Source organism: Sphaerodactylus townsendi, linkage group LG04 (assembly GCF_021028975.2).
Source record: "Sphaerodactylus townsendi isolate TG3544 linkage group LG04, MPM_Stown_v2.3, whole genome shotgun sequence".
Classification (NCBI taxonomy): Eukaryota; Metazoa; Chordata; class Lepidosauria; order Squamata; family Sphaerodactylidae; genus Sphaerodactylus; species Sphaerodactylus townsendi.
In genome coordinates, this window is record NC_059428.1 from 50,015,543 (window position 1) to 50,038,643 (window position 23,101).

Consider the following 23,101-nt stretch of genomic DNA (forward strand, 5'->3'; position numbering starts at 1 on the left):
ATCAGTGATTCCAAAATTAGAACTGCTTCTTGACAAAGGGAAAAGGCCATGCCTTCTTGTTTGCTGAAATAAAATATGGCCATCATACCCTCCATTGCTACTTGACTGATTTTCCTTTTCAAGTTGAGCATGAAAGGCTAACTTCATATCAAACTACTCTAAATTGTTTATGTGCAGTTAAGCTTTCTGAGGGAACTAGGTGCCGCTGGCTATAAAATAGTTGCAATGTCCCCACTCCATCCTGTGAGAGAGACCTAGCAGTAGCTGGTGTTAAGTCTGGGAGAGAGATCCTGAGGAGAGTACTCTCAATCAAGTGCCTTTCTGTCATCCACCAAGGTAGAGAGCGAATTATTGATTTGAGCATGCTCAAGTTCTTCCTTTGGCTGTGGCAGAAAGGGCCGAGAAATCAAGTCTGAAGAAGTTTTATTCAAAGTCTCACCAAGGGTACTGTATCAGCAGTGAAGGCCATAAGAACCAACAGCCTCTTCACACAGAGGGTGAGATGGAAATTGTGGAGTAGGAAATTCCTTATCAACAAGCAAATGGCCTGTATATCCTTTCTCTAAGATGGAAAAACCCTAACATTGATTGAATCAAGCACTCTCCCTATGAAAAAGACCCACTGAGAGGGTTGTTCATTTAGTTTTTCTAGGGTTGCCTTAAGGTATAATGCCTTCAGGTTACATTTTATGTAAAAAAAGGGGTAAAGTTTCCCCTTCAGTTGTATTCGACCCTGGGGTACCACTGCGAGCAGTGATTTTATAGGCAAGCCGCTTTTGTGGGGTAGTTTGCCAATGCTTTCCCCGGCTATTCTTTATCCCCTAGCTATGAGCTAGGTACTCATTTACCGACCAAGAAATGGATTGATGGCTGAGTTGCCCATGAACCAGCTGCCAGGATATCTGATGTACAGGGAGCTCGAACTCCTGACTGTGTGAGTGGCAGTGCAAGCACTTAACCACTACGCCACACGGCTCCTACGTATTATGTATCTGCTGTCAAGTTGCAACTGACTTATGGAAACCACAACAAAGGGCTTTCAAGGCAAGAAAGAAGCAGAGTTGCTGTACCACTGCCTTCCTCTTATCAGTCCCCATCCAAGTACTGACCCTGCTTAGCTTTCAAGGTCTGATGAAATCAGTCTAAACCATGCTGCTTTCCCTCCCAAGTCTTCAAGTTACCAAGAATCAAATCAGTTGAGCAAATAGCTCATAACCTATCAGCTAATCATCTAGATACATGAAGGTCTTGCAACCCTGTTTTCATAGATAGGCACATACTACCATCAGGACCTTTGCAGAGATGCTGAATACAACAGCCAGGCCAAAGAACAAGACCTTGTATTGCAGGGATAATGTGCCTCACTGGAATCAAGACAGTTTTCTGAGAATGCACTATTTTGATATGAAAACATACATCTAACAAGTCCATGTCCACACCTTTTGTGCAATAGTAGCAGGATGTCGTTCACAGATACCACCCTAAGTGAGGCTTAGATCTAGAATATGCTGCTTCTACTCTTCTTTTTGATAGGAAATGTCTTTAGCAGAATTGCTGGTGCTGATCCATCACAGGAACTAGTTCCCCTGTTTCTGTTTGTAGAAAGGTGGAAGCCTCTCAGCAGTTGATAGGATAGGGTAGGGTGACTGGATGAAAGAGGGAATTTGTGTAGATGAGACATGAATTCTATGGCATAGCCTTCTTCATTTCATTTCATTTCATTTCATTTCACATTTAATTTATATCCCGCCCTCCCCCGTAGGGCTCAGGGCGGCAAACAACAGTAGTGAACAAACAATAAAACATAGCATAAACAGTAACAATAAATCACAATACAACAATATCAACAGCATAATAATGCATCACAATGGTATAGTATAAACAATAACCAATTATATCAGCTAACCTTCAAATCACAGTTCCCATAACTACAAAAACTAAAATACAGTGAACTAGCATAGAGTCTGCTCCATCAACCCTCCCTAAACAGTCCCTGAACGGGTGGTGAACAGCTGCTGCCCAAGTTGAGCTACCTTCTGATAAATAACCAGGTTCCAACAGCTTGAGATAATGATAGTTGAGCAACTACCATATCTCCCATGGAAAGACAAGAATCTGGAGTAGGTTGACTGTCAAAAACATTGTTTATGAGAGGAGGTGGTTAAGAGACTGGAACATGGGCTTTTTTTTTTCAGAGTGGAACTTTCTCCTAGGCAGACCATGAGAGATGGGTGCTTGGCCCACCCAGCCTCATCCTGCCAGTCCACCAAGCTTGGCTGGGCATTTCCTGCTTTGGGCTGGCCAGAGAGGTGCTCCTTCCCTCCTCCAAAGGGAGAGGCCCTTTTCCAGGGCCATTTCTCCCCGCTCCAACCCTGCAAGTCATGCTTCTCCCTGAAACATAGTAAGCATAACAAATAGTAATCAGATAGGAAGACTTTAGTTCCTCAGTCCGATGACAATTTGTTATGTTTATTATAACAAACTGTGTTTACTATAACAACTAATGGAGTGCTTAAATAGTTTTCAGTGCCATTTCTTAAAGATAAAGCTCTAAAACTATTCTCGTTACTGCAAGGGAGACTGAGCAAACAATGGCAGGTACAAGAAAACAGTATATATTGCTTCCTTTTCGTTTCAGAGTCACATGATACCCGAGTTTCTGATAAATCGACCTCTCTCTGCAGGAGCAGAGAGAGAACTGAGAGGTGTTTCCCAACACACCACCACTATCCCAGCCAAAAAGTTTATGAAAGAGGAAGGAGGAAGGAGGGAAATGCCCTTATGTGCTACAAAGTGCTATAAAACTTTCCATGACAGGTCTGCACATGCACAGTACCTATGTGGGATTGTACAGAGACCATGAAGGTGAAACTGTGTTAGGAGCATTACAGCTTCCATCTTTATGTTGCCAGATCAACTTAGGTTATGCTTTTTTCACTTGATCTAGTGGCCCCATCCATACCAGAGTGCAGCATTAAAGGGACTACATCATATGGATACGACATTAACCTGACCTGCAATTCTCTAGAAGGATCCCCAAAACCTCAGTATTCTTGGCAAAGATTTGATATACAAAACAAACAAAAGGAGCTCACGGGATCAGTAGTATCAGGTATGAAAAATTTATGAAATACATTTTTTCACATTTGAAATGCATTTGAATTGTTGATTTTTGAAGTAGGAATTTAAAAGTATTGTGATTTGAACTTATTTTATAAAATCATAGAGCTGGAAGAGACTACAAGGGCCATCCTGTCCAACATCCTGCCATGCAGGAACATACAATCAAAGCACTCCTGATAGATGGCCATTCAGCCTCTGTTTAAAAACCATCCTCAGAGGCAGCATGTTCCACTGCTAGACAGCCGTTATCATCAGGAAGTTCTTCCTAATGTCTAGGTGGAATCTCTTTTCTTGCAGTTTGAATCCATTACTCCATGTCCTAGTCTCTGAAAACAAGCTTGCTCCATTTTCAACATGACATCCCTTCAAATATTCAAACATACTGGTAGCTATTATGTCACTCCTGTCCTCAAAAGTTTAATTGCTTAAACATAGTCCTTGGCAAAAGCTATTTAGGGTGGTCATGCTGTTTTTGTATTTTTTTTAAATGCTCATGTAGGTCAAAGAGTGATATATATTTCCTATACCTATTATAGAACTCACCTACCCATAACTGTTAAAGACCCATTTCTTTTGAAGGGCAGCAACAAAAGATTTATGAGGTTACTGGAGGGGTGAAATTGTGTTTTGTATTAGCAGTGATAGGCACTATGCAAAACAAGCACATCAAGATCCCACACCTTTTGCATACAACTGTTATTAGTCCTTTACTGTTGTGCTTTTATTTCTAAAAAAAATAAAATGAAACCAGTGGCTTGCCAGAGAATCTTAAGTATGTTTTTCACTAATATTACTCTAAAAAAATTCTTGAACTTTGTTCTCTTTCTCCACTGCCCCCTTAGTTCATTTTCTCTAAATACTTTTTTTGTGGCCAGGATCATAAAGTTTGAGTTCAGATTAATAAATCATGGGTGTAGCAAGACAGAAGTGGTACTCCAAGTGTTCTTCAATCAGAAAATCTATTTCTATCAAAGGCAGACCCACAATTCTACTCAGAGCTCTTTTAAAATGAACATTGCACGATAATAAAATTCAGCACAATCATCTGGTTCTTTTCTTATGACCATTAGAATCACTTCCGTTTCTGCTTTCATATACTTAAAAGTGCTAAATTAACTAAGAATGTGAATATAGATAACCATTTACATATGGTATCTGTCACATGCCACCACTTGGTGAGCTGGATGATTGCTAAAAAGCAACATTTTGTTATCCTGTTGCTTCCCAGATTTCAGGTACACATACTTAGGGTTTCTTCCATTTGCGGCCATTTTTACATTGATATGGCACTGTCAAGAATGTGATTCGGATGTAAAATGAAGGTATCTCTTATTTTAAACCCACATGTCTTCGAGACTGCATCACCCCATATGTCCCTGTAAGGCCTCTTCGTTCAGTTGAGGCCAATCTATTGGCGGTCCCTGGCCCCTCAGTGATGCGGCTGGCCTCCACACGGGCCAGGGCCTTTACAGCTCTGGCCCCGGCCTGGTGGAACGCTCTTCCTCCAGCTGTCTGGGCCCTGCGGGATCTCGACGAGTTCCGCAGGGCCTGTAAGACAGAGCTGTTCTGCCGGGCCTTTGGAGGATCCAGCTGCTGATGGTGCCCCCCTCCCCTCTTTTTTGGCCCTTTACACCTGGGCCTCTGTCATCTAACGGGACCTGCCGACCCTTCCCCCCTTTGGGAGAAGATTTTGAAAATGGGGTTGTCGGACGCCACTTATACCTATATTTATTATATTTACTATATTCAGTCTTTTTATTATTATCGCTGCTTCTAAATGGTTTTAGTATTTTATGACTGTATTAGTCTATATGCTGTATACCGCCCGGAGCCCCTTGGGGATAGGGCGGTATAAAAATCCAAAGAACGAACGAACGAACGAACGAACGAACGAACGAACGAACGAACGAACGAACGAACCAACCAACCAACCAACCAACCAACCAACCAACCAACCAACCAACCAACCAACCAACCAACCAAACAAACAAACAAACAAACAAACAAACAAACAAACAAACAAACAAACAAACAAACAAACAAACAAACAAACAAACAAACAAACAAACAAATTAATTAACTTGCGTCCATGGGAAGAAACAGTATATTTACCTGAACTGGAAAGGATAGCTCTGGTAAAAGTAACTTTCTCGAGCTATCAGATCACCACAATGAAATGCTGTTCCTTCCCCACCCAAGCAAACATATTTGTATGCTCTGCTGATGTGACTGCAGAAGTATTAAAAGGATGTGCCTGTTCATTACTGGTTTGCCCCACCCACGATATAGCTTGTAATCCCCCGACATTATTAAACATACAGGTTTGGTTGGTTTCCCAGCAGACTCCCACAACAGGGCCCTGAAATTCTGTACACTCTCTCATTCTTATTCAATTGCTCATGTATAATTTATTCTATCGTTCTTTGCAGAGGTGAAAGGCACACTCTCCAAGAATATCAGTAGAATCCACTGGGAAAGAAATACAAGGACTAGCTCTTCTCTGCTCCTCCCAATTAAGAAATCCTCCAAAATACATTTTTGACATGCTTTTCTTTGATTATTGAGATAAGCCCCAAGAACTGTTCAATGTAGCCAGAAAAAAAAGCTTGCTGTACACAGGTTGACCTACAGATGGAAGCATGGCACCAGAAATCGGCCTTGATCATCTCTAACACAACCATCTCTAACACAACCATCTCTAACGCTCGGGATGCAGACTACTTCCCTTCATTCTGCATCAAAAATAAGCAGTTTGTCCTGGTCTCTCTCTCTCTCTCTCTCTCTCTCTCTCCCTCTCTCGTATTATATTTTCTGGCAAGGCATTAGGAAGTTGGGAAAACACAATATTTAAGAGGGGTACAAAAATTTCATAGGCTTATGTCCAACTAATATGTGAGAATTCAGCTGAGATTTTTCATACATTACCCCAATGCCCAGTCAATATATCCTAGGGCAGAATTTCCAGCTTAGGCTATTCCTATCATTTATGCACACACACATATGCAAGGGTTGCCCCAGACTTGCAGAAAACTATCCTGACCCTTGAATATCTATTTGGTTAGCTTATTTATAGCCCACCTTTCTCACTGAGACTCAAAGTAGATTACATTGTAATGAAAAAAGTAACCATACAATATATAAACAACACAATAGAGCCAGAAAGTGAGCAGCTCAGAATGTAGGATTGCAAGGCATAAGACAATGCAGTAAAATCCAGATGATACCTACAGTAATTGATGACTTCAACAACAATCATTTCAGGAATAGGATGCCAGCTCTCAGCCCTAAATGGTGTGCAGTTAACTGTCAGGAGTTTGGATCTGATCCTGGATGTCTCTTTTTCAGTGGAGGCACAAGCCACAAATGTAGTCAAACTGGCGTTCTTCCATCTTTGCCATGTCATGCAGCTGGCACCTTTCCTGTCTTGCCCCAACTTAGCCATGATGATCCATGAAAAAGTCACCTCAGACTACTGTGTTTCACTCTTTGCAGGGCTATCCTTGAGACTGCTCTGGAAATTTTAGCTGGGTCAGAATGTGGCTGCATGGATTCTCATGGGGACACTATGGAGGGCACATATTCAACCAGTGTTCCATCAGCTGCACTGGCTCTGGGTAGAATGCCAAAGTTCAAGGTTTGGGTATTAACTTTCAAAGCCCTAAACAGTCTGGGATCTGTAGCACCACCTCCCCCAATACATAACCAAAGAGCCCTACGTTCAGCAAGTAAAAACTTACTGTGGTCCCTGACCCAAACATTCCAGTGCTGACGATAATTATATGAGGCCTTCTGATCCCGTAAGGCAGGCCTTTCCACGATGTGAGAACCACGACAGAGAGCATATGTGGATGGGCAGTTGCTGATCTTATCCATTTGAAGTGAGGAACCTTCGAAACCTTTGCTCAGAACAGTGAAGTTGTCATGGTGGAGCTTAGCAGGAGAGGTGGTTCCACAGGTCTGTGGGTACCAGGACATGAAGAGCTTTAGAAGTTATAGTCAGTATCTTGCATTAAACAAGGTAATTGATTGGTAGCCAATGGTATCAACTAAAGGTTGTGATGTGTATGTTCTGCCTAGCAATGCCTGGTAAGCAGGCTCCTGGATTCTGAATCAAATGGAATTTCTGAGTTGATTTCAAGGGTGGACCCATGCAGAGTACATTGCAGTGGTCTAGCCTTGATGTGCCCATAGCATGGGTTCATGTGGTCAGATAGGCTGAGTCAAGGTAGGGAGGGGACCATCATCCAGGCTAAATTGATACTTTTTTGAAGCTACGTTAGCTTGCTTCTCCAGTAGTAATGGTAGGTCCAGAATGACCCCTAGAAAGTGCCACCTGTACCCATCAAAAGTAACCTCCAAGATTTCAGTCTTCCCAACCAGCATTACCTCTTTCTGTTCAGCTTCACCCTTAGCCAGTTAAGTACACCAGTAAGGCATTCAGGACCTCTACAGAATCACTTGTTGATTTGGATAAGGAGATACAGAGCTGGGCATTGTATCACACTGATGGCAGTTGGTCTTCAATAGAAAGCCTCTAAGACCTGCACATAAGAAATGGTTCAAACCATTCAAGGCAGGTGTAATCCCTACTTCTCCCTCCAAACACCTCAATAGGATGGCATGGTGCACAATGTCAAACACCCAGTAAGAATAACAGAGGTTCAGGTTCAAATAGAGATCAGTGACTAAAGTCACCTGTGCTATCTCTGTCCCATAGCCTGCTCTGAAGCCACAATAAAAGGGGTCTAGGGAAGATGGGTTATCTAGGAAGACCTTGAGTTGTTTCAATAATCTTTCCAAGAAAGGGCAAGGTAGACGGTGTGATAACTGGTCACATCAGTTTTTCTCTAGTGATGTTTCTTAAAGCAGGGAATGAATAACCGCCTGTTTTAAAGACAACAGGAATGTGCCCTGAGTCAGCAGTTAGTTTATGGTGTGCATCAGGGCCAGAGATGTGGTTCTTACATGATTTCAATAGCCAAGAAGGACAAGGATTCAGACTACAATGGTGGCTTTCACAGATCCTAATATCTTGCCAACATCTATAGCAAGCTGATATACCAAAAGTTTATGAGAATGCAAGGGCTCAGACTTTGGGGTCAGCAGGTGACAAAATACTTTGAAAAGTTGAGTTGAGCATGAACGAGCTGATAGGAGCAGCAGTGGTGTTGTGGTTAAGAGCAGGTATACTCTAATTTGGAGGGACCGGGTTTGATTCCCCGCTCTGCCGCCTGAGCTGTGGAGACTTGTCTGGGGAATTCAGATTACCCTGGACACTCCAATGCATGCCAGCTGAGTGACCTTGGGCTAGTCACAGTTTTTCTGAACTCTCTCAGCCCCACCTACCTCACAGGGTGTTTGTTGTGAGGGGGAAAGGGCAAGGAGATTGTAAGCCCCTTTGAGTCTCCTATGGGAGAGAAAGAATGGATATAAATCCAAACTCTTCTTCTTCTTCTACAATGGTGGCAGTATAATAGGATTTCTTTGCAGCCCTGAATCGGTGGACTCATAGGTCTTCCAATGGGCTTTATAAGAAACTCTAAGATTTGGTTTCAGTTTTCCACAAACATCATTCTAGAATATATGATGGACCTCTTCAAATCACTCAGCTGAGTCGTAAACCATTGTGCAGGATTCTGGGATGACAAGAGGCAACCATGTCAATACCGTCTTGGAGCTTCTCATTCTACGCTCCTACCGCAGCCTCAACAAAGCTGTGTGTTGGAATTTGAAAATCCTCATCAGTCTCTGTAGACAAACTAAATGACCAATCCATCACTCTTACAGAATGTTGGTGCCTCATTCACCCATGCTTTGAGGAGGCAGTGGTCAAACCATGGTATAGGCCACACTTCTATCCCCTTGACCAAAATTTCATCTAAATATTTCATCCAAAAAATTAAATCTAGGTTAGGACCTGAAAGAGACTTTATATGCAGAAATGGGCAGCTGAACTGTTTCATAGCATGGAGGTAAATAACATTACCAGGTAAATAACATCCTATTACGTCCCTTTTAAAGGGATAGGATTTTTTTTCTCCAGGCAATTGACAACCCTAAGTAAAGCTGGTGTTCAGCAAGCTTGGGCACATTTTTGAAGAGGGTTAATACATACAAGGGGGAAGCTTCATTCCTCCCTCTTCTGTCACGTGTGTGGCCTGCTCCATAGTCATACATATTCTAGTTACTACAAATCCCTGTCCCCTCATCTGCAGGGTAGGGTTGCCAACTGCTGGGAGAACAATTGTCAGCTCTTTAACAAAGGCTTAATGAGTTCATATTTACAAAGTGATATTATTGAAAAGCTTTAGTTGCCCCTTTCTACCCATAAAACCTCCACTAAAGGGACAGGAGCTACTCAGCCATTTAGAATTACTAGGTCTGAGCTATTAGATCCTGACAACCATTCAGTGCATTTTCTGGTAAGTGCTCTGAAATGACCTGGAAACTGGGTGACTTTATGAGTTCAATCCTTTGTAGGAGGAGACAGCTAATTTGGTTCATTCCCCCTCAGGAGGCAAGGCCCTCACCAATTCCTAGAAAAAGGAAACAGCTCTATTTTTGCATTACCCCGTATATACTCATGTATAAGTTGACCCGCATATAAGTCGAGGTACCTAATTTTACCACAAAAAACTGGGAAAACTTATTGACTTCCAAGTATGGTCGAGGTGGGAAATGCAGCAGCTACTGGTAAATTTCAAAAATAAAAATAGATACCAATAAAATTACATTAATTGAGGCATCAATAGGTTAAAATGTTTTTTGAATATTTATTTTCAAAGAGAAACAGTGAAAAAAAACTAGCGCAAATCGTGAAGTGGAAAAGAGGGTCAACAAAGAACAATATGGGTACTAGCAATAGCACTTTAAAGAAATTACAAAAGAAACCTTAGCTTTTTTTAAAGGAAGGGTTTTAAACAATAAAAACTGGAATGAACATGCCTGTTCACTGTGACTCAAAACTACCCTGCTTTTTAAAAGAATAGTTCATTATTTTTTTAGTGGTACATATTATTTTTTTTTTTAAAATTGCACATGGCAGGAATGTCATTTTAGAAGGAACATTTCACACAACCTGTCAGGGGAGGGGAATGTTTACAGCATGTTAGCAGTACCAACTTATTTCCAGAGTTTCTTTTAGGAGACCCTCACAGTGATGAGTACCACCCAGGTTTGGTGAGGATTTGGTTCCAGGGGGGGGTCCCAAAGTTATGGACCACTCCAAAATAGTAACTCCCATCTACTATTAGCTCCCATTTGGAAGCAGTGGGGGGATAGGGAGCACCCACTTTGGGGATCCCATAACTTTGGACTCCACACTGAACCAAACATCCCACCAAACCTGGCTGGTATCAGCAAGATATTATCCTGGAAGTGATACCATCCCAGGTTTTAGTAAAGTTTGGTTCAAGGGGTCCAAAGTTATGGACTCTCAAAATGTAGCCCCGTCTACTATTAGCTCCCATTGGAAACAATGGGGGGAAGGGCACTGCACAGGGGTCCATGGCACTTTGGATCCCCTTAGAACAAGCACTTTGCAAACATGGCTGAGTAATCATCAGGAGTGTCACCTGATGGTACCCTGATATTTTGGTGCCACTAGCTTAAAAACTGAGCCCCCTGGTGGCCGGCAAATTAAAAACCCTAAAATATTTTTAAAAATACAGCTGACTCGTGTATAAGTCGAAAGGGGCTTTTTCAGCACAAAAATGTGCTGAAAAACTCGACTTATACATGAGTATATACGGTGACTCATTGTCTGTGACTCCCCCTCTATCCTTACTTGTGGACCTGCTGAAGTATCTTTGCAGAACCTTCGGGGTCCCTTGACCTCACTTTGAGAAACAAAGAGCTAGCACATGTGTCACTGTAGTTGGGGTTTATTTTTTTGGTAGGGTACTGGTTATGAGGATCATTTCATGTTGCACATTTTATGTTTACACAAATTCCCAATTTCCTGATGCTTTTAGTTTTCAAGATATCTTCTGAATATATGCACACCAAATTATAACTATCTGTGAAAGAAGCTAGAAATTTTGATACCCCCTTTGGGTCAACAAGGCATGAGTCTTTACATATACACATGCAGATACCCATATCCATTCACCCCTCTATATGTCCAGCATGTCTCAGTCTGTCTGATTGTGGAAATCAGGACTCCGCATTATAAAATGATGTTTAAGATGTAGTTCTGTGCAGACCCTGGAAATGGGGAAGCAGTATTATGCACACAGCAGAATAGTACACTGTCATTCTACTGCTGTCAAATCTTTCTGGAAAGATGTCATCATGTTGTTCAATCTTTCCTTGTTGCACAAATATTTGTTGTTTTTACAAATATTTAAATTTGTAGCACTGTTCATTTAATTGGGCTTTCAAAGCATTTTGACCCCATTAGGCAGGAAAAAGTGTTCAAAGATAATGCTAACCTGTTCTTGGATTTGGTTATTAAAGGACTGCTTTCTTCCATATCAGTCTGTCTGCCAATTCTTTTGCTACTTTCTGAGATCAGGTTGGTGGCTCCTAGCCTTTTCTTCTGTAGCTCCTCAATTCTGGGGCTCTACTGCTTCTATTGCTGAGCCAAACAAAACCCCATCTTTTTACTCAGGCTTTTTGATTATTTTTTTCCTTCAGCGTTTTGCATTTGGTTATGTTCAGTTAATTTCACACCCTACTCATGCAGGTTTTCATGTTTTCATGTTTTAATGTCTTATTTCATTATTGCTGACTTTATTAGTGGTTGGTAATATCATCATGCAGTCACTCTGCATAATTGAGATTTATTATCAATTGTTTCATTGTTTTTTAACAAATGATGTCTGGAAGCCACCTCAGTAGCTGTTAGGATGAAACAGTGGGGTGTGTGTGTGTGTATAAAAATGATACAAGAAATCAGTTTATAATAGCAGCATTGGAAATGTTCTCTCACATCACAGTCTGTGATTAGGGCTATTTTTGTATTCTAATTATGGATTACAGTTTGACTGACTGATGCAAACAAACAAAACAACTGGATCGCAGTTTTCAGTCCGTGTAGAAATTTTTGCATTTGTACAATGTAATTCCCATACAAGGCATTGGCATCATTATTTATGGTTTGTGCTCTTGAGATTATTACTGTATTTACAATAGTGACAAACATGAGCACTGCATTTGCATCTGTCATCCTGTTCATGATCTTTTATGGTTTCTGTTTTGCAACAGGAGGACTGTTAACTCTGAAGAATATTTCTGCAGACACTTCCGGCTTCTATATCTGCACCTCCACAAACTCTGTTGGAAATGAATTCTGTAACATGACTGTTTCCATTTCACCTCGTAAGAGATTCAGCAGTTGGATATTTTGCACTGGTGAAGAAGACAAGACAAAAACTTGAAGCCCCTCACACTCATATCTGTCATTATGAGAACTGTTTTGTCACTTTACTTAGTTGCATATTTGGAGTTGATGATGCCCAAAATGGATATACAGGGATCATGGATTTCTTTCAACATGAAAAGTCAATTGCTTGCATAGAACCATACTTGAGAATAAGACAACAGGGAAAGGGATGAGACCCTTTAACCATTAACTTTTTGTTCAGTTTTGCAAATTAGAGTCAGGCAACCCATAATGGGGGGGGGGGGGGTTAAAAGGACACATCTTAATTTCAATATGAAATTGAGTTGGTCACCAAAGGGTTAAATATCCTCCCTTTCCCACATGGAAAGAGATAAATACCTTCACCACATTCTCTTACTGAATTGGAGCTGCACATGAGTGCAATTTACATTTTACAGACTAATGGAGATCAGTAACATCACTGTTTCAGTTTTTGCCCAGAGCCTGAGATTGACAGATGGCTCTCAATCAATAACATTATTTTGGAACTTACCAAAAGTACATGGAACTCTAAAGAAACTATGTGGTCCTGTTATGTCTAGGAACAACAACAACCTTTATTAGGCATTTAAAATAGACTCTAGAGCAGTGGTTCTCAACCTGTGGGTTGGGACCCCTTTGGGGGTTGAACGACCCTTTCACAAGGGTCGCCTAAGACTCTCTGCATCAGTGTTCTCCATCTGTAAAATGGATAAATGTTAGGGTTGGGGGTCACCACAACATGAGGAACTGTATTAAAGGGTCACGGCATTAGGAAGGTTGAGAACCACTGCTCTAGAGCGTTACTAGACATCTATGAAGTACAAATCAAGAGTCTACTTTGGCTAACCATTGGTTAAAAGTCCAGTCCAATATGCTGCTATTTTCCACCCTTCCCCACTGGCACCCCCGCCCCCAATACAGGGGATCATAAGAAGCAAAAGAGGTCGTTTTTCAAAAGAGGGAATTGGTTTGTGTTCAAAATCTGTAAATGGAGGGAGTACTAATCTTCTTTTTCTCTGCAGCATCCATGAACATTGGCCTCTATGCTGGAGTCATTGGCGGTATTGTTGCTGCAATAATTGTCATTGGCATTATAGCTTACTGCTGCTGCTGTAGGAAGCGGAAGGATAAAGACTATGAGATGACGTGAGTGTCTTTCACTTGGAGGTGTGGGTGGGAAAGAAACAGCAAAGAGAGAATGCTTATTCAAAAGATGAATAATATGTTCAAGGCACACATCTCTCTTCCTGCTGCTGCAGTTAAAAAACCCCAGTTGTATTTAAAAAGCACTGAAGTACCTGGGGCTTTAACAACCTATTTGCACAGTAAGGAAAGCGTCTTTCTGTTCTCAGTTGAAATGTGCCAAATATTGACCTTACTATCCCTAATTTGCCAATTGCCACCACTGCAGTGGTGAGCTCAGATGTGTTCACACAATGCTATATGTACCAATCCCCTTCCCTTCATTGTTCCAGCAGCAACCATCCTGGAGAAAGTACCTACAACATGTCCTTAACCATATAGATTTAAGATCAGGTGACTTTACAGCAGCTCTATGGAGCTGTTCATGCTGTATACCAGTAAGTCGAAATTGCATTCTTTCAAGAACAATATATTCCACTCAGAAGTTAATAGTGTGAGATAAGGTTATATTCTTCAGAAACAGATTACCAGAAAGTTACTGTTGAAAGAGTATCTACTGTAGATAAGTGGTAGAGCACTTGCTTTGCACACAGAAGCTCCCAAGTTAAATCTGACATCCTCTGCTGAAAAGACTGGGTTGATACCAGGGCATGTGAAAGATCTGAGACCCTGGAGAGAGACGCTGCCAGTCAGAGTACGCAATGCTTACCTAGACAAGCCAATGGTCAGACTAACTCTAAGGCAGTGCCATATTCCAGCTTTTGTCTTAGCATTGTATAGGGTTCTGGAGAATAAACTAAAAACTTATAGGGCAGTATTTCCCTTACTTAGTATTTCAGTTGTTTCTCTTAACTGCTTCCATAATAAGTTGACTAAGAGCCAGCTCATGTGTTGCTGCAACTGTACAAATCTGAGAAGAGTTTAGTACATAATTTTGTATATATGTAACCATTAGTCATCTGATGTGGAAGTAGTCTTTTGACACAACTGTTAAATGTGAAAGTAATTTTTGGAATATTGAACCTCATTGATTTGTTTGTGTTATCTGTGTATGACCATTCCCACATTACATTTCTCTTCATGAATGCAGGAATAATTCTCACAAATTAAAAAAAGTAGAAAACTTCTAAGATTTTTTTTTTGTCTGAAGACTCTCAAAGAAGCCACACCAAACAATCCTTTGCTGTGCCCTTTGCAAATCATGATTCTGATAAGTTTACTCAGTATTTATACCAAAGGTATACCTGTTAAATGACAGATATCAAAATGGCCAGAATTGAAATCTACAAGATTTTTAGACAAGAGTAAAACCAAATCTGTACTTGGATTTAGATCAGCGGTTCTCAACCTGTGGGTTGCGACCCCTTTGGGGATCGAATGACCCTTTCACAGGGGTCGCCTAAGGCCATTGGAAAACACATATTTCCGATGGTCTTAGGAACTGAGACACAAATAATTTTATGGTTGGGGGTCCCCACAACATGAGGAACTGTATTAAAGGGCATTAGGAAGGTTGAGAACCATTGATTTAGATTAACATTTCTTCAGGCAGAACTACCAACCACTGCTTTTTCATTTCCCACTCTGCTTCACCCTGAAATGCTGTCCTTGGGGGACAGGAACAGCATTTGGGAAAGGGAAATCCTTTCCACTGCAAGAAATGTTCAGCTAGATCCAAGCTATAATCAAGAATAAAGAAAAACTTCTAAACTTTAAGTTCTATGAGCAAGGAAGCTTATTTCATAAAGGGCATGTTGGTCTTAACAGTATCTGCTTTTTTGTAAACAGTTGTTCAAGAATGGATGTGAACAAGAAATGTACAATAGTGCACATTAAAGATACACTCAGATAATTGTTACATAAGGACCAGTGCAGAAAAATGGCTCTAGAATTGCAAACGCTATTGAGATACCCAGTGCCCCCCATGCGCTCACTGTCACCTTTCAGCACAGGATTTAGTTCAGACAGCAAAGAATCTGAAATAATGATTGCCAGTTCCATTCTGTTGTGCTGAACTATTTAATAAAAAGCCAAAATTAACTGACACTTAACTTCTTCTATACCAAACATTTAGGGAGCAAGAAAATGGATATCAACCACCACCAAATGAACCTGTACAAATCCGGGGGCCAGCTGATGAAGAGGTACAGGAGGAAGACGAAGACGAAGAGGAAGAGGAAGACAGATGGAAAAGCAAACCACTAATGCCACCTACTCCCAAACCAGAAGTGGTGGCTTAGACGCTAGTGGTTCCAGATGTGGGGGGGGGGGAAGCAAAGAACCCTCAGCTGTTCCTGGAGTACAGTAGATGAATAAGGAAGAATAGCTACTTAAACAGACATGGCAGCGTCAAGGCTTCCTTCCCCTGCCAAGTCACCTTAGTGGGAAAGGAGAGGGAAATTCTATAGTAAATGTTACAGTCACACACTCTCCATACACATTTTCATACTTCCTAGTTGTGAATTGTTGAGAAAAGGCAAGTGATGAAGTGTATCCATCTTCAGTAAAGAGTGAAGTCTTCCTCCAGTCTAATGTGTCTCCTTCCAACAAACAACTCTTCTGTTGGAGAAAGGGCCACTTAAATGAAAGGAGAGCTTCAAATTTTGCTGAACAGAATGGCTGGATACATCCAAATGCAATTCGTGCAAGTTAAACAATTTATCACCTTCATGGTGGGAAAATGGAATAAAGTTTTGCTATTGGTATGTTTGTGGACCAATAGGTAGGACCTTTCAGACTGTCAGTTTAGAACTAGCCAATAGTCTGATTATTGCTAATTTGTTGAGTCATATTTAGATGCAGAAATACTCATGAAATTTCCAGAATCGAAAACACGTATTAATCTTTAATAAATTGAGAATTGATTTTGGATATAGGGATTTGGTCAACAAATTATAATTTTATTTATATAGAATGTATGTGGAATCTATTGCCTATGGTGGAAATTTTTCTTTTTTGTCTTTGTGTTTTAATGGTTAAATTTGCTATATATTGGTATTAATCTCAATACTGGTAGATAATTGATCTGCTTTGCATTGAATATGTAGATGGGAATTGTTAAGAGTATTGCCATTTTTTCTGAATATTTTGTGAATTTTGTATATTTGTATATTTCTCTTTCTTCTATTGTTTAAAATTTTATAAGAGAAAAAATGTGGAAATGCTTGTGTTGTAGGAACACCTTCTACCTCTAGCACTGAAACTACCATGTTGTGCTACTACAAGTACGTTCATCTCTCCCCAAAACAGCATCTAATATTATTGCTGTGCACATGATTATGACAGCCATGAGCATTTATTGCAGAATTCCTAACTCCATCATTTTTAACCAGTTTTTAAATGGGTCTTCACCGTCTTACTATGCTACCTCAACATTTGAGCATTTGTCTAAAAAGGCATGAAGTCAGGAAAAAAAAATACTTATCTTCCTATCATATCAGGAATCTTTAAAAATTTTGATGGCTGGCTACATTATAGTTCTGAAGCAGTACCAGTAATAGCACTATTTTGTTGCTAACAGTGGAATTATTTTTAAGAAATCAGCTGGAAAGAGCCTTAATTGTAGCTGGCTGGAAAGCTTTTGAATGAATGGACTATTAATGATTCTCATTGTTTGGAATTGTGTATGTTTATTTTTGAATTTGCAACATTCCTTTTTTAAATAAAAAAGACAGATACTTCTAAGAAGCTGGGAGCTTTACTGGATGCCACTTAGCTCAAACTGGAGTCACCATGGATTTGATTTAAGATTGCATTAAGGGACTGGGTCCCCGTCCATCTCCCTCCAGTAACTAGTTTCATAGGCATGTGTAACAGGAACCCTGCTAGGAAAGGCAAAATTTACCTAATATGCAATCTAGTAGTTTTTAAAATCCCAAGACTCACAGAATTTTCTTTTAATAACATCGTTCCTGGAGAAACAAAATTGCGACTCTGAAAAGCAGAAGAGTTTCAGAAGGACTTTGGTGCTTCAATAATCCTCACATTCCCAAAGCTAATTCTTGTTAATAAAAGACCAATGAGATTGTGAAAATTTCCAAGTGATGACATTAGCTGAACAACAGTGCAGACTATGAAGGCAGATAGCATAGTTAAAATTACAGGGATTGGATACTTCTCTTGAGCAACCCCTAACCTTCATTTTTCATCAAAATACGCAAGTTCAGGGCTGTATGCAGATTTCAGCATCTACCGAAGCCACCAGAACTCCTCTCCCAGACAATGTCTCCCAACAGAGCTACCCCTCCAGACCTTCTTCATTACTTCTGTCCCAGTCCTAAAACGTTAGTGTTTTCAATTTACAGACTTCACAGTTGAGTATTGCAATATTTATTTTCTCCCACAACATAAGCTTTTAAGGAGGTGCTATGACTCAAAGGGTTTCAAAGTTTGCAGTAAAAAAAAGTTTGAGTTGTTTCTGGTGCCAGAAGCACAGGATCAAATTCTTTTCATTTCATACGTCAAGCAGCCAAAAAGGCCAATCCATTAAAACAACAACAAAAACCCCTCTGCTTGGATTAAGTGTGTCACCTTTTCTATTTAAATTGCTGCAGTCCCCATAGAGACTTGTGATTCACACAGATGAACAGTCTGTTATAAATAGCAACATTTTTAAAGGTAAAACTGACAAAAGAACAAACAACTCCAGCAGCTATTGAAGGAGGAAAAATGCCACATACAAAGGGAGAGAAGCTACTGCAAACAAAAAGTAAACAACAAGGATAGGAAGCTGTGAAATTGAAAAGAAGGAACACATTTATTCAGACTTCAAGGAGGGCATCCTTTCATTTATTATCTTGTCCATGCAAGGCAATACAATGCTCCTCCAGCAAAGACCGACAATGTTTTTTTCTGCCACTACAGTTTAGTTTCATATTTTCTTTTCTTTCCATTTATTTTACTTAGTTTTTTAAAGTTTTCTATAAATATAACCAAAACACAAAAAAGAAAAAAAGAAATCAAAACCATTATTACAACCAAAGATTAAAAGAAATTGTTTATATATGATTTACAATGATCTAATAAAGAAGATTTTAAATTTATACCCTGACTTTCTCTCCTGTAAGGAGACTCAAGGTGGCTTACAAACTCCTTTCCCTTCCTCTTCCCATGACAGACATTCCTCAAATTGCCGTCTCTGCCTTCTCCATAGATACCAGCTCAGAAATGCTGCTGAATGAACTGTGACTAGCCCAAGGTCACCCAGCAGGAATGTAGGAGTGTGGAAACAAATCTGGTTCACCTGATAGGACTCTGCCACTCATGTGGAGGAGTGGGGAATCAAACCCAGTTCTCCATATTAAAGTCCACCTGCTCTTAACCACTATACCACACTGGTTTTCCAACAACAAACAATTAACAGATAGTTGCTATTGACAGTAGAGAATGATATAATAATGGATATGAAATAATACCTATAATCAGTGGTGGGATCCAAAAATTTTAGTAACAGGTTCTCATGGTGGTGGGATTCAAACTGTGGCATAGCGCCAATTGGGCTGGGCGGGGCACAATGGGGGCGTGGCCAGGCATTCCAGGGCGGGGCATTCCTGGGCAGGGCTGTGCCAAGGACGCAGCCTTGTACTCGCCAGTCCTTAGGCGAGGAAAGCAGATGCACACAGAGCATGAGCTGCCACACACACCAGTGCACCTCCTGCTAGGCTGCTTCAAGTTCTGCGCGCTACTGTTGAGAGGAGGGGCGTAACTAAGGCAAAAATCACGTGGCAAAATCACCAATTAGTAACCCCCTCTCGGCACACACAAATAATTAGTAACCTACTCTCGGGAACCTGTGAGAACCTGCTGGATCCCACCTCTGCCTATAATACTCTAACAAAAATCATACCCAATAATGACGTTAAAAATGCTATAATAAAAGTTCTAATAAGCTAAAACAGAAAACAATATTGAACTCTTTTTGAGCATCTAAAACACAAATTCTGATTTTTTTAGTCTCACAAATTGTATTGTATCCATCACAAAACGAACACTATTTTTCATGTATCTCTTTGGTAAAAAGTCTGTCGGATCTGTATGGATTAGTTTTGTTACACATTTCCTTAATCTCTCTGCTGTTATTGAAGTAAAAAGTTTGTAGATCACATGTAGCAATGAGATGGGTCTAAAGGATTGTGGTAAAGTTTGGTCGTTACCTTCTTTATGAATTTTATATATGCTTTTTGCCATGCTGAGGGCCATATTTTCTCTTTACTTATATCATTCATGACTATCTGCAGTGGTATTGCATTTTCTTCCAAGCACTTATATACAGTGCTGTAAGTCCATTTGGGCTCAGCACTTAATTTCTTTTCAGTTCCTTTTATGGTTTACGATATTTCTAGGATCGTAATAGCAGTGAGATGTAAACTTCTCAGTATGTATTCCATTTATGTACTCCTTTAGTCCATCTTCTGTTGCTGGATCTTCTTTATGCAATTAAAAGAAAAAACAACAAACTGTCCTGTGTCTCTTTTTCTACATGAATAATGCAATCTCCTTTCTTCACTCCTGTTATTGTATTTCTTTCAGTTTCTTTCCTTAGATAATATGCTAGGTTTCTTTAAAGTTTGTTCATTTTCAAAATGCTGCTGCCTTAAAAATCTTAATTTCTTCTGTACTTCCTCAGTTTCAAGCAAATCAAATTGATTTCTTAATTGCTTAATCTCAGTTAAAATTGCTTTATTAAGCAATTTTATGCTATTATTCCAATACTTGAATTCTGTCCATTATTTTCTTAGTTTATTCCATTTTTTTAAACACTATGGCTATTAAATTCTATAGAGGGAATGCTAATCAAGTTTGCAGATGATACCGAATTAAGAGGGGTAGCTAATACCCCAGAGGACAGAGTCAAAATTCAAAATTACCTGGACAGATTAGAGAGCTGGGCCAAAACAAAATGAATTTCAACAGAAATAAATGTAAGATACTACACTTAGGCAGAAAAAAATTAAACACACAAATATAGGATGGGTGACACTTGGCTTGACAATGCTACATGTGAAAGTGATCTGGGAGTCTAAGACCACAAACTGAACATGAGTCAGCAGTGTAATGCGGCAGCCAAGAAAGCCAATGCTATTTTGGGCTGTATCAATAGGAATATAGTGTCAAGATAGAGGAATGTAACTGTACCTCCCTAATCTGCATTGGTTAGATTTCACCTGTAATATTGTGTACAGTTCTGGGCACAACTGTTCAAGAATGATATTGACAAGCTGGAACAAGTCCAGAGGAGGGCAACCAAAATGGTAAAAGGTCTGGAATCCATGCCCTACAAGGAGAGTTTTAGGGAGCAGGGTATGTTCAGTTTGGTGAAGAGAAGGTTAAGAGGTGACATGGTAGCCATGTTTAGATATTTGAAGGGATGTCATGTTGGTGAGGGAACAAGCTTGTTTTCTGCTGCTCCAGAGACTAGGACCAGGAGTAATGGGGTCAAGGCGAAGGAAAAGAGATTCCACCTAAACATCAGGAAAAACTTCCTGACAGTAAGGGCTGTTTGACAGTGGCATGCACTACTTTGGAGGTTTTTAAAGAAAGGCTGGATGGCCATCTGTCAGGAGTGCTTTGACTGTGTGTTCCTCCATTGCAGAGGGTTGGAAGTGATGGCTTGTGGAGTCTCTTCCAACTCTATGATTCTAGAACCCTTTGAGAGAGCTTATCAGGCCTGCGAGCCAGCTGAGCCAACCTCACCCTTGCTCCCACGGACACGCCAGGTCAGATTGGGAGCAGGGGGGTGGCCTTCAGCTGGTTCATGGGCCTGATAAACCCTCTCAATGGGCCAGAACAGTCCCCAGACCAGATGTTTGACACTCTTGGTTTAAAATATATTCATATTTTTCTTTATACATATAATGGCATTTCACAGAATGCAACAAAAAAGTAAGTCTCTGTTCTCTGGAACTTATTCTACTTGAATTCCAGGCCAGCCAGAAATGCATAATTCAAGATGGAAAACTGTACAATGGAAGTCATACTGTTACAGGATTTAAATGAACACAATTATTTCATTCCTTTGTGGCCACAGTCACTCACCTGTAGAGAACACTTTTCATCCTTTTCCACTATAGTTTGGCATTGTTTTCTAGTAACTGCACACAGTTCATGTCCCACACAATCTTACTCAGAAGTCGGATACAAAAATGAAACACAAGAAGTTTACTCATACTGGCAATCTGTCAGTATTTCTGAACTTTTGCATTACAAAACCGCTTTCTAAACAGATATTTTCCTCTTCTGGAAATCCTCTCTGATTCTCAGAATAATTTATCAGAGAGCTTTCAAGAAAACTGAACAACAATGTGAACTTTAAAAAACACATTAATCTCACAACAGGACAGCCTGTAGTTACTTTAGGAGGTCCTATCTTTAATATTGATTAAGGGGGGGGGGGGATGGCACGGTATAACCTGACTTCATCAGATCGCAGAAGGTGGGTTGGTGCTTAGACAGGAGACCACAAAGGATGACTCTGAAGAGGAAAGCAATAGCAAACCTCTTCTGCTTCCTGAAAGTCCCTTGCTGGGTTCTCCATAACTGGGTTGCAACTTGATAGTACTTAGGTATGCAATACTGGTTTCTATAGTAACCGTGGTACATTTGTTTATTTGCTTTCATTAAAGAGACTATTTTGTTTGCTATACAAAACACTCCATATGAAAAAGTCATCAGAATTAGCACCAGATTCTGTCCCAAGAAAAGGAGATCTGGAAGAAATCTTTCACATTCTGCCTTCATCTGCAGTTGGGTTGAGCAGGACTTGGAAGTGGTAATTAAAACAGCATGCTAGGACTGAAGTCAGAGTGAAGGAACAGTCAGGCACTGAAGGTAATTCCAGGTTAGGTTAATAATAGCATTTTTAAGTTCTTTTAAAAGAAGTTTATAAAGTGGCTTCTTTAATAAAGAATATCTACTCAGATGTTCTGGAATATCAGAATTTCTTGGATGTTGGCAACAGCACCATGCAGGTAAATGGCAAGGAGTCTAAATAATGAGCACTATCTCCCTCATCTCTTCTACAGTCCTGTCTCAATAAACCTCCAGCTGTCACATTCGGCACAGAGAAATCTTTCTTTGAATGACAAGCTACTTCTAAACTTGTCATAAATAAGCTTCACCCAGAAATAAAATTATGCTATTTATGAAGATGCTGCCCCGTGACTGCTTCCAGCTGCACACAAACCAGCTCTTTTGCACATTCCTCTATTGAAACTGCATAGAGGTAAATTTCTCACATCACATACCTGCTAAGTTTGTACTGAAAGGCTTGATGGGCAGGGTTCAATTCAGGAAAATGTAGGGAAAGACAAAAAACAATCGACTGAAAGTACCCATGAGAATTCCAGAGTGCATTTCTGTCACAAGTAACTAATAGAAGTTGCACATTTTGAACATAAAGGGAAATGGCTTCCAGATCAAAGGATGGCCTTCCCAGAGACCCCTCCCCCGCCCAAAATCTCTTTTCTTCTA

The 23,101-nt window shown here is 40.2% G+C and overlaps 1 protein-coding gene across 1 annotated transcript in view; it reads left to right on the forward strand.

The window, feature by feature from the left end:
• GPA33 (glycoprotein A33) overlaps window positions 1–17,317 on the forward strand; it is a 42,134-nt gene extending 24,817 nt beyond the window's left edge. Inside the window, exons 4-7 of the mRNA XM_048492376.1 lie at window positions 2,948–3,112; window positions 12,331–12,444; window positions 13,513–13,636; window positions 15,708–17,317. Of these exons, the coding sequence (XP_048348333.1) occupies window positions 2,948–3,112; window positions 12,331–12,444; window positions 13,513–13,636; window positions 15,708–15,873 (569 nt within the window). The 3' untranslated portion in view covers window positions 15,874–17,317. The remainder of the gene's footprint in view (window positions 1–2,947; window positions 3,113–12,330; window positions 12,445–13,512; window positions 13,637–15,707) is intronic.
• Window positions 17,318–23,101: the final 5,784 nt, after the last annotated feature.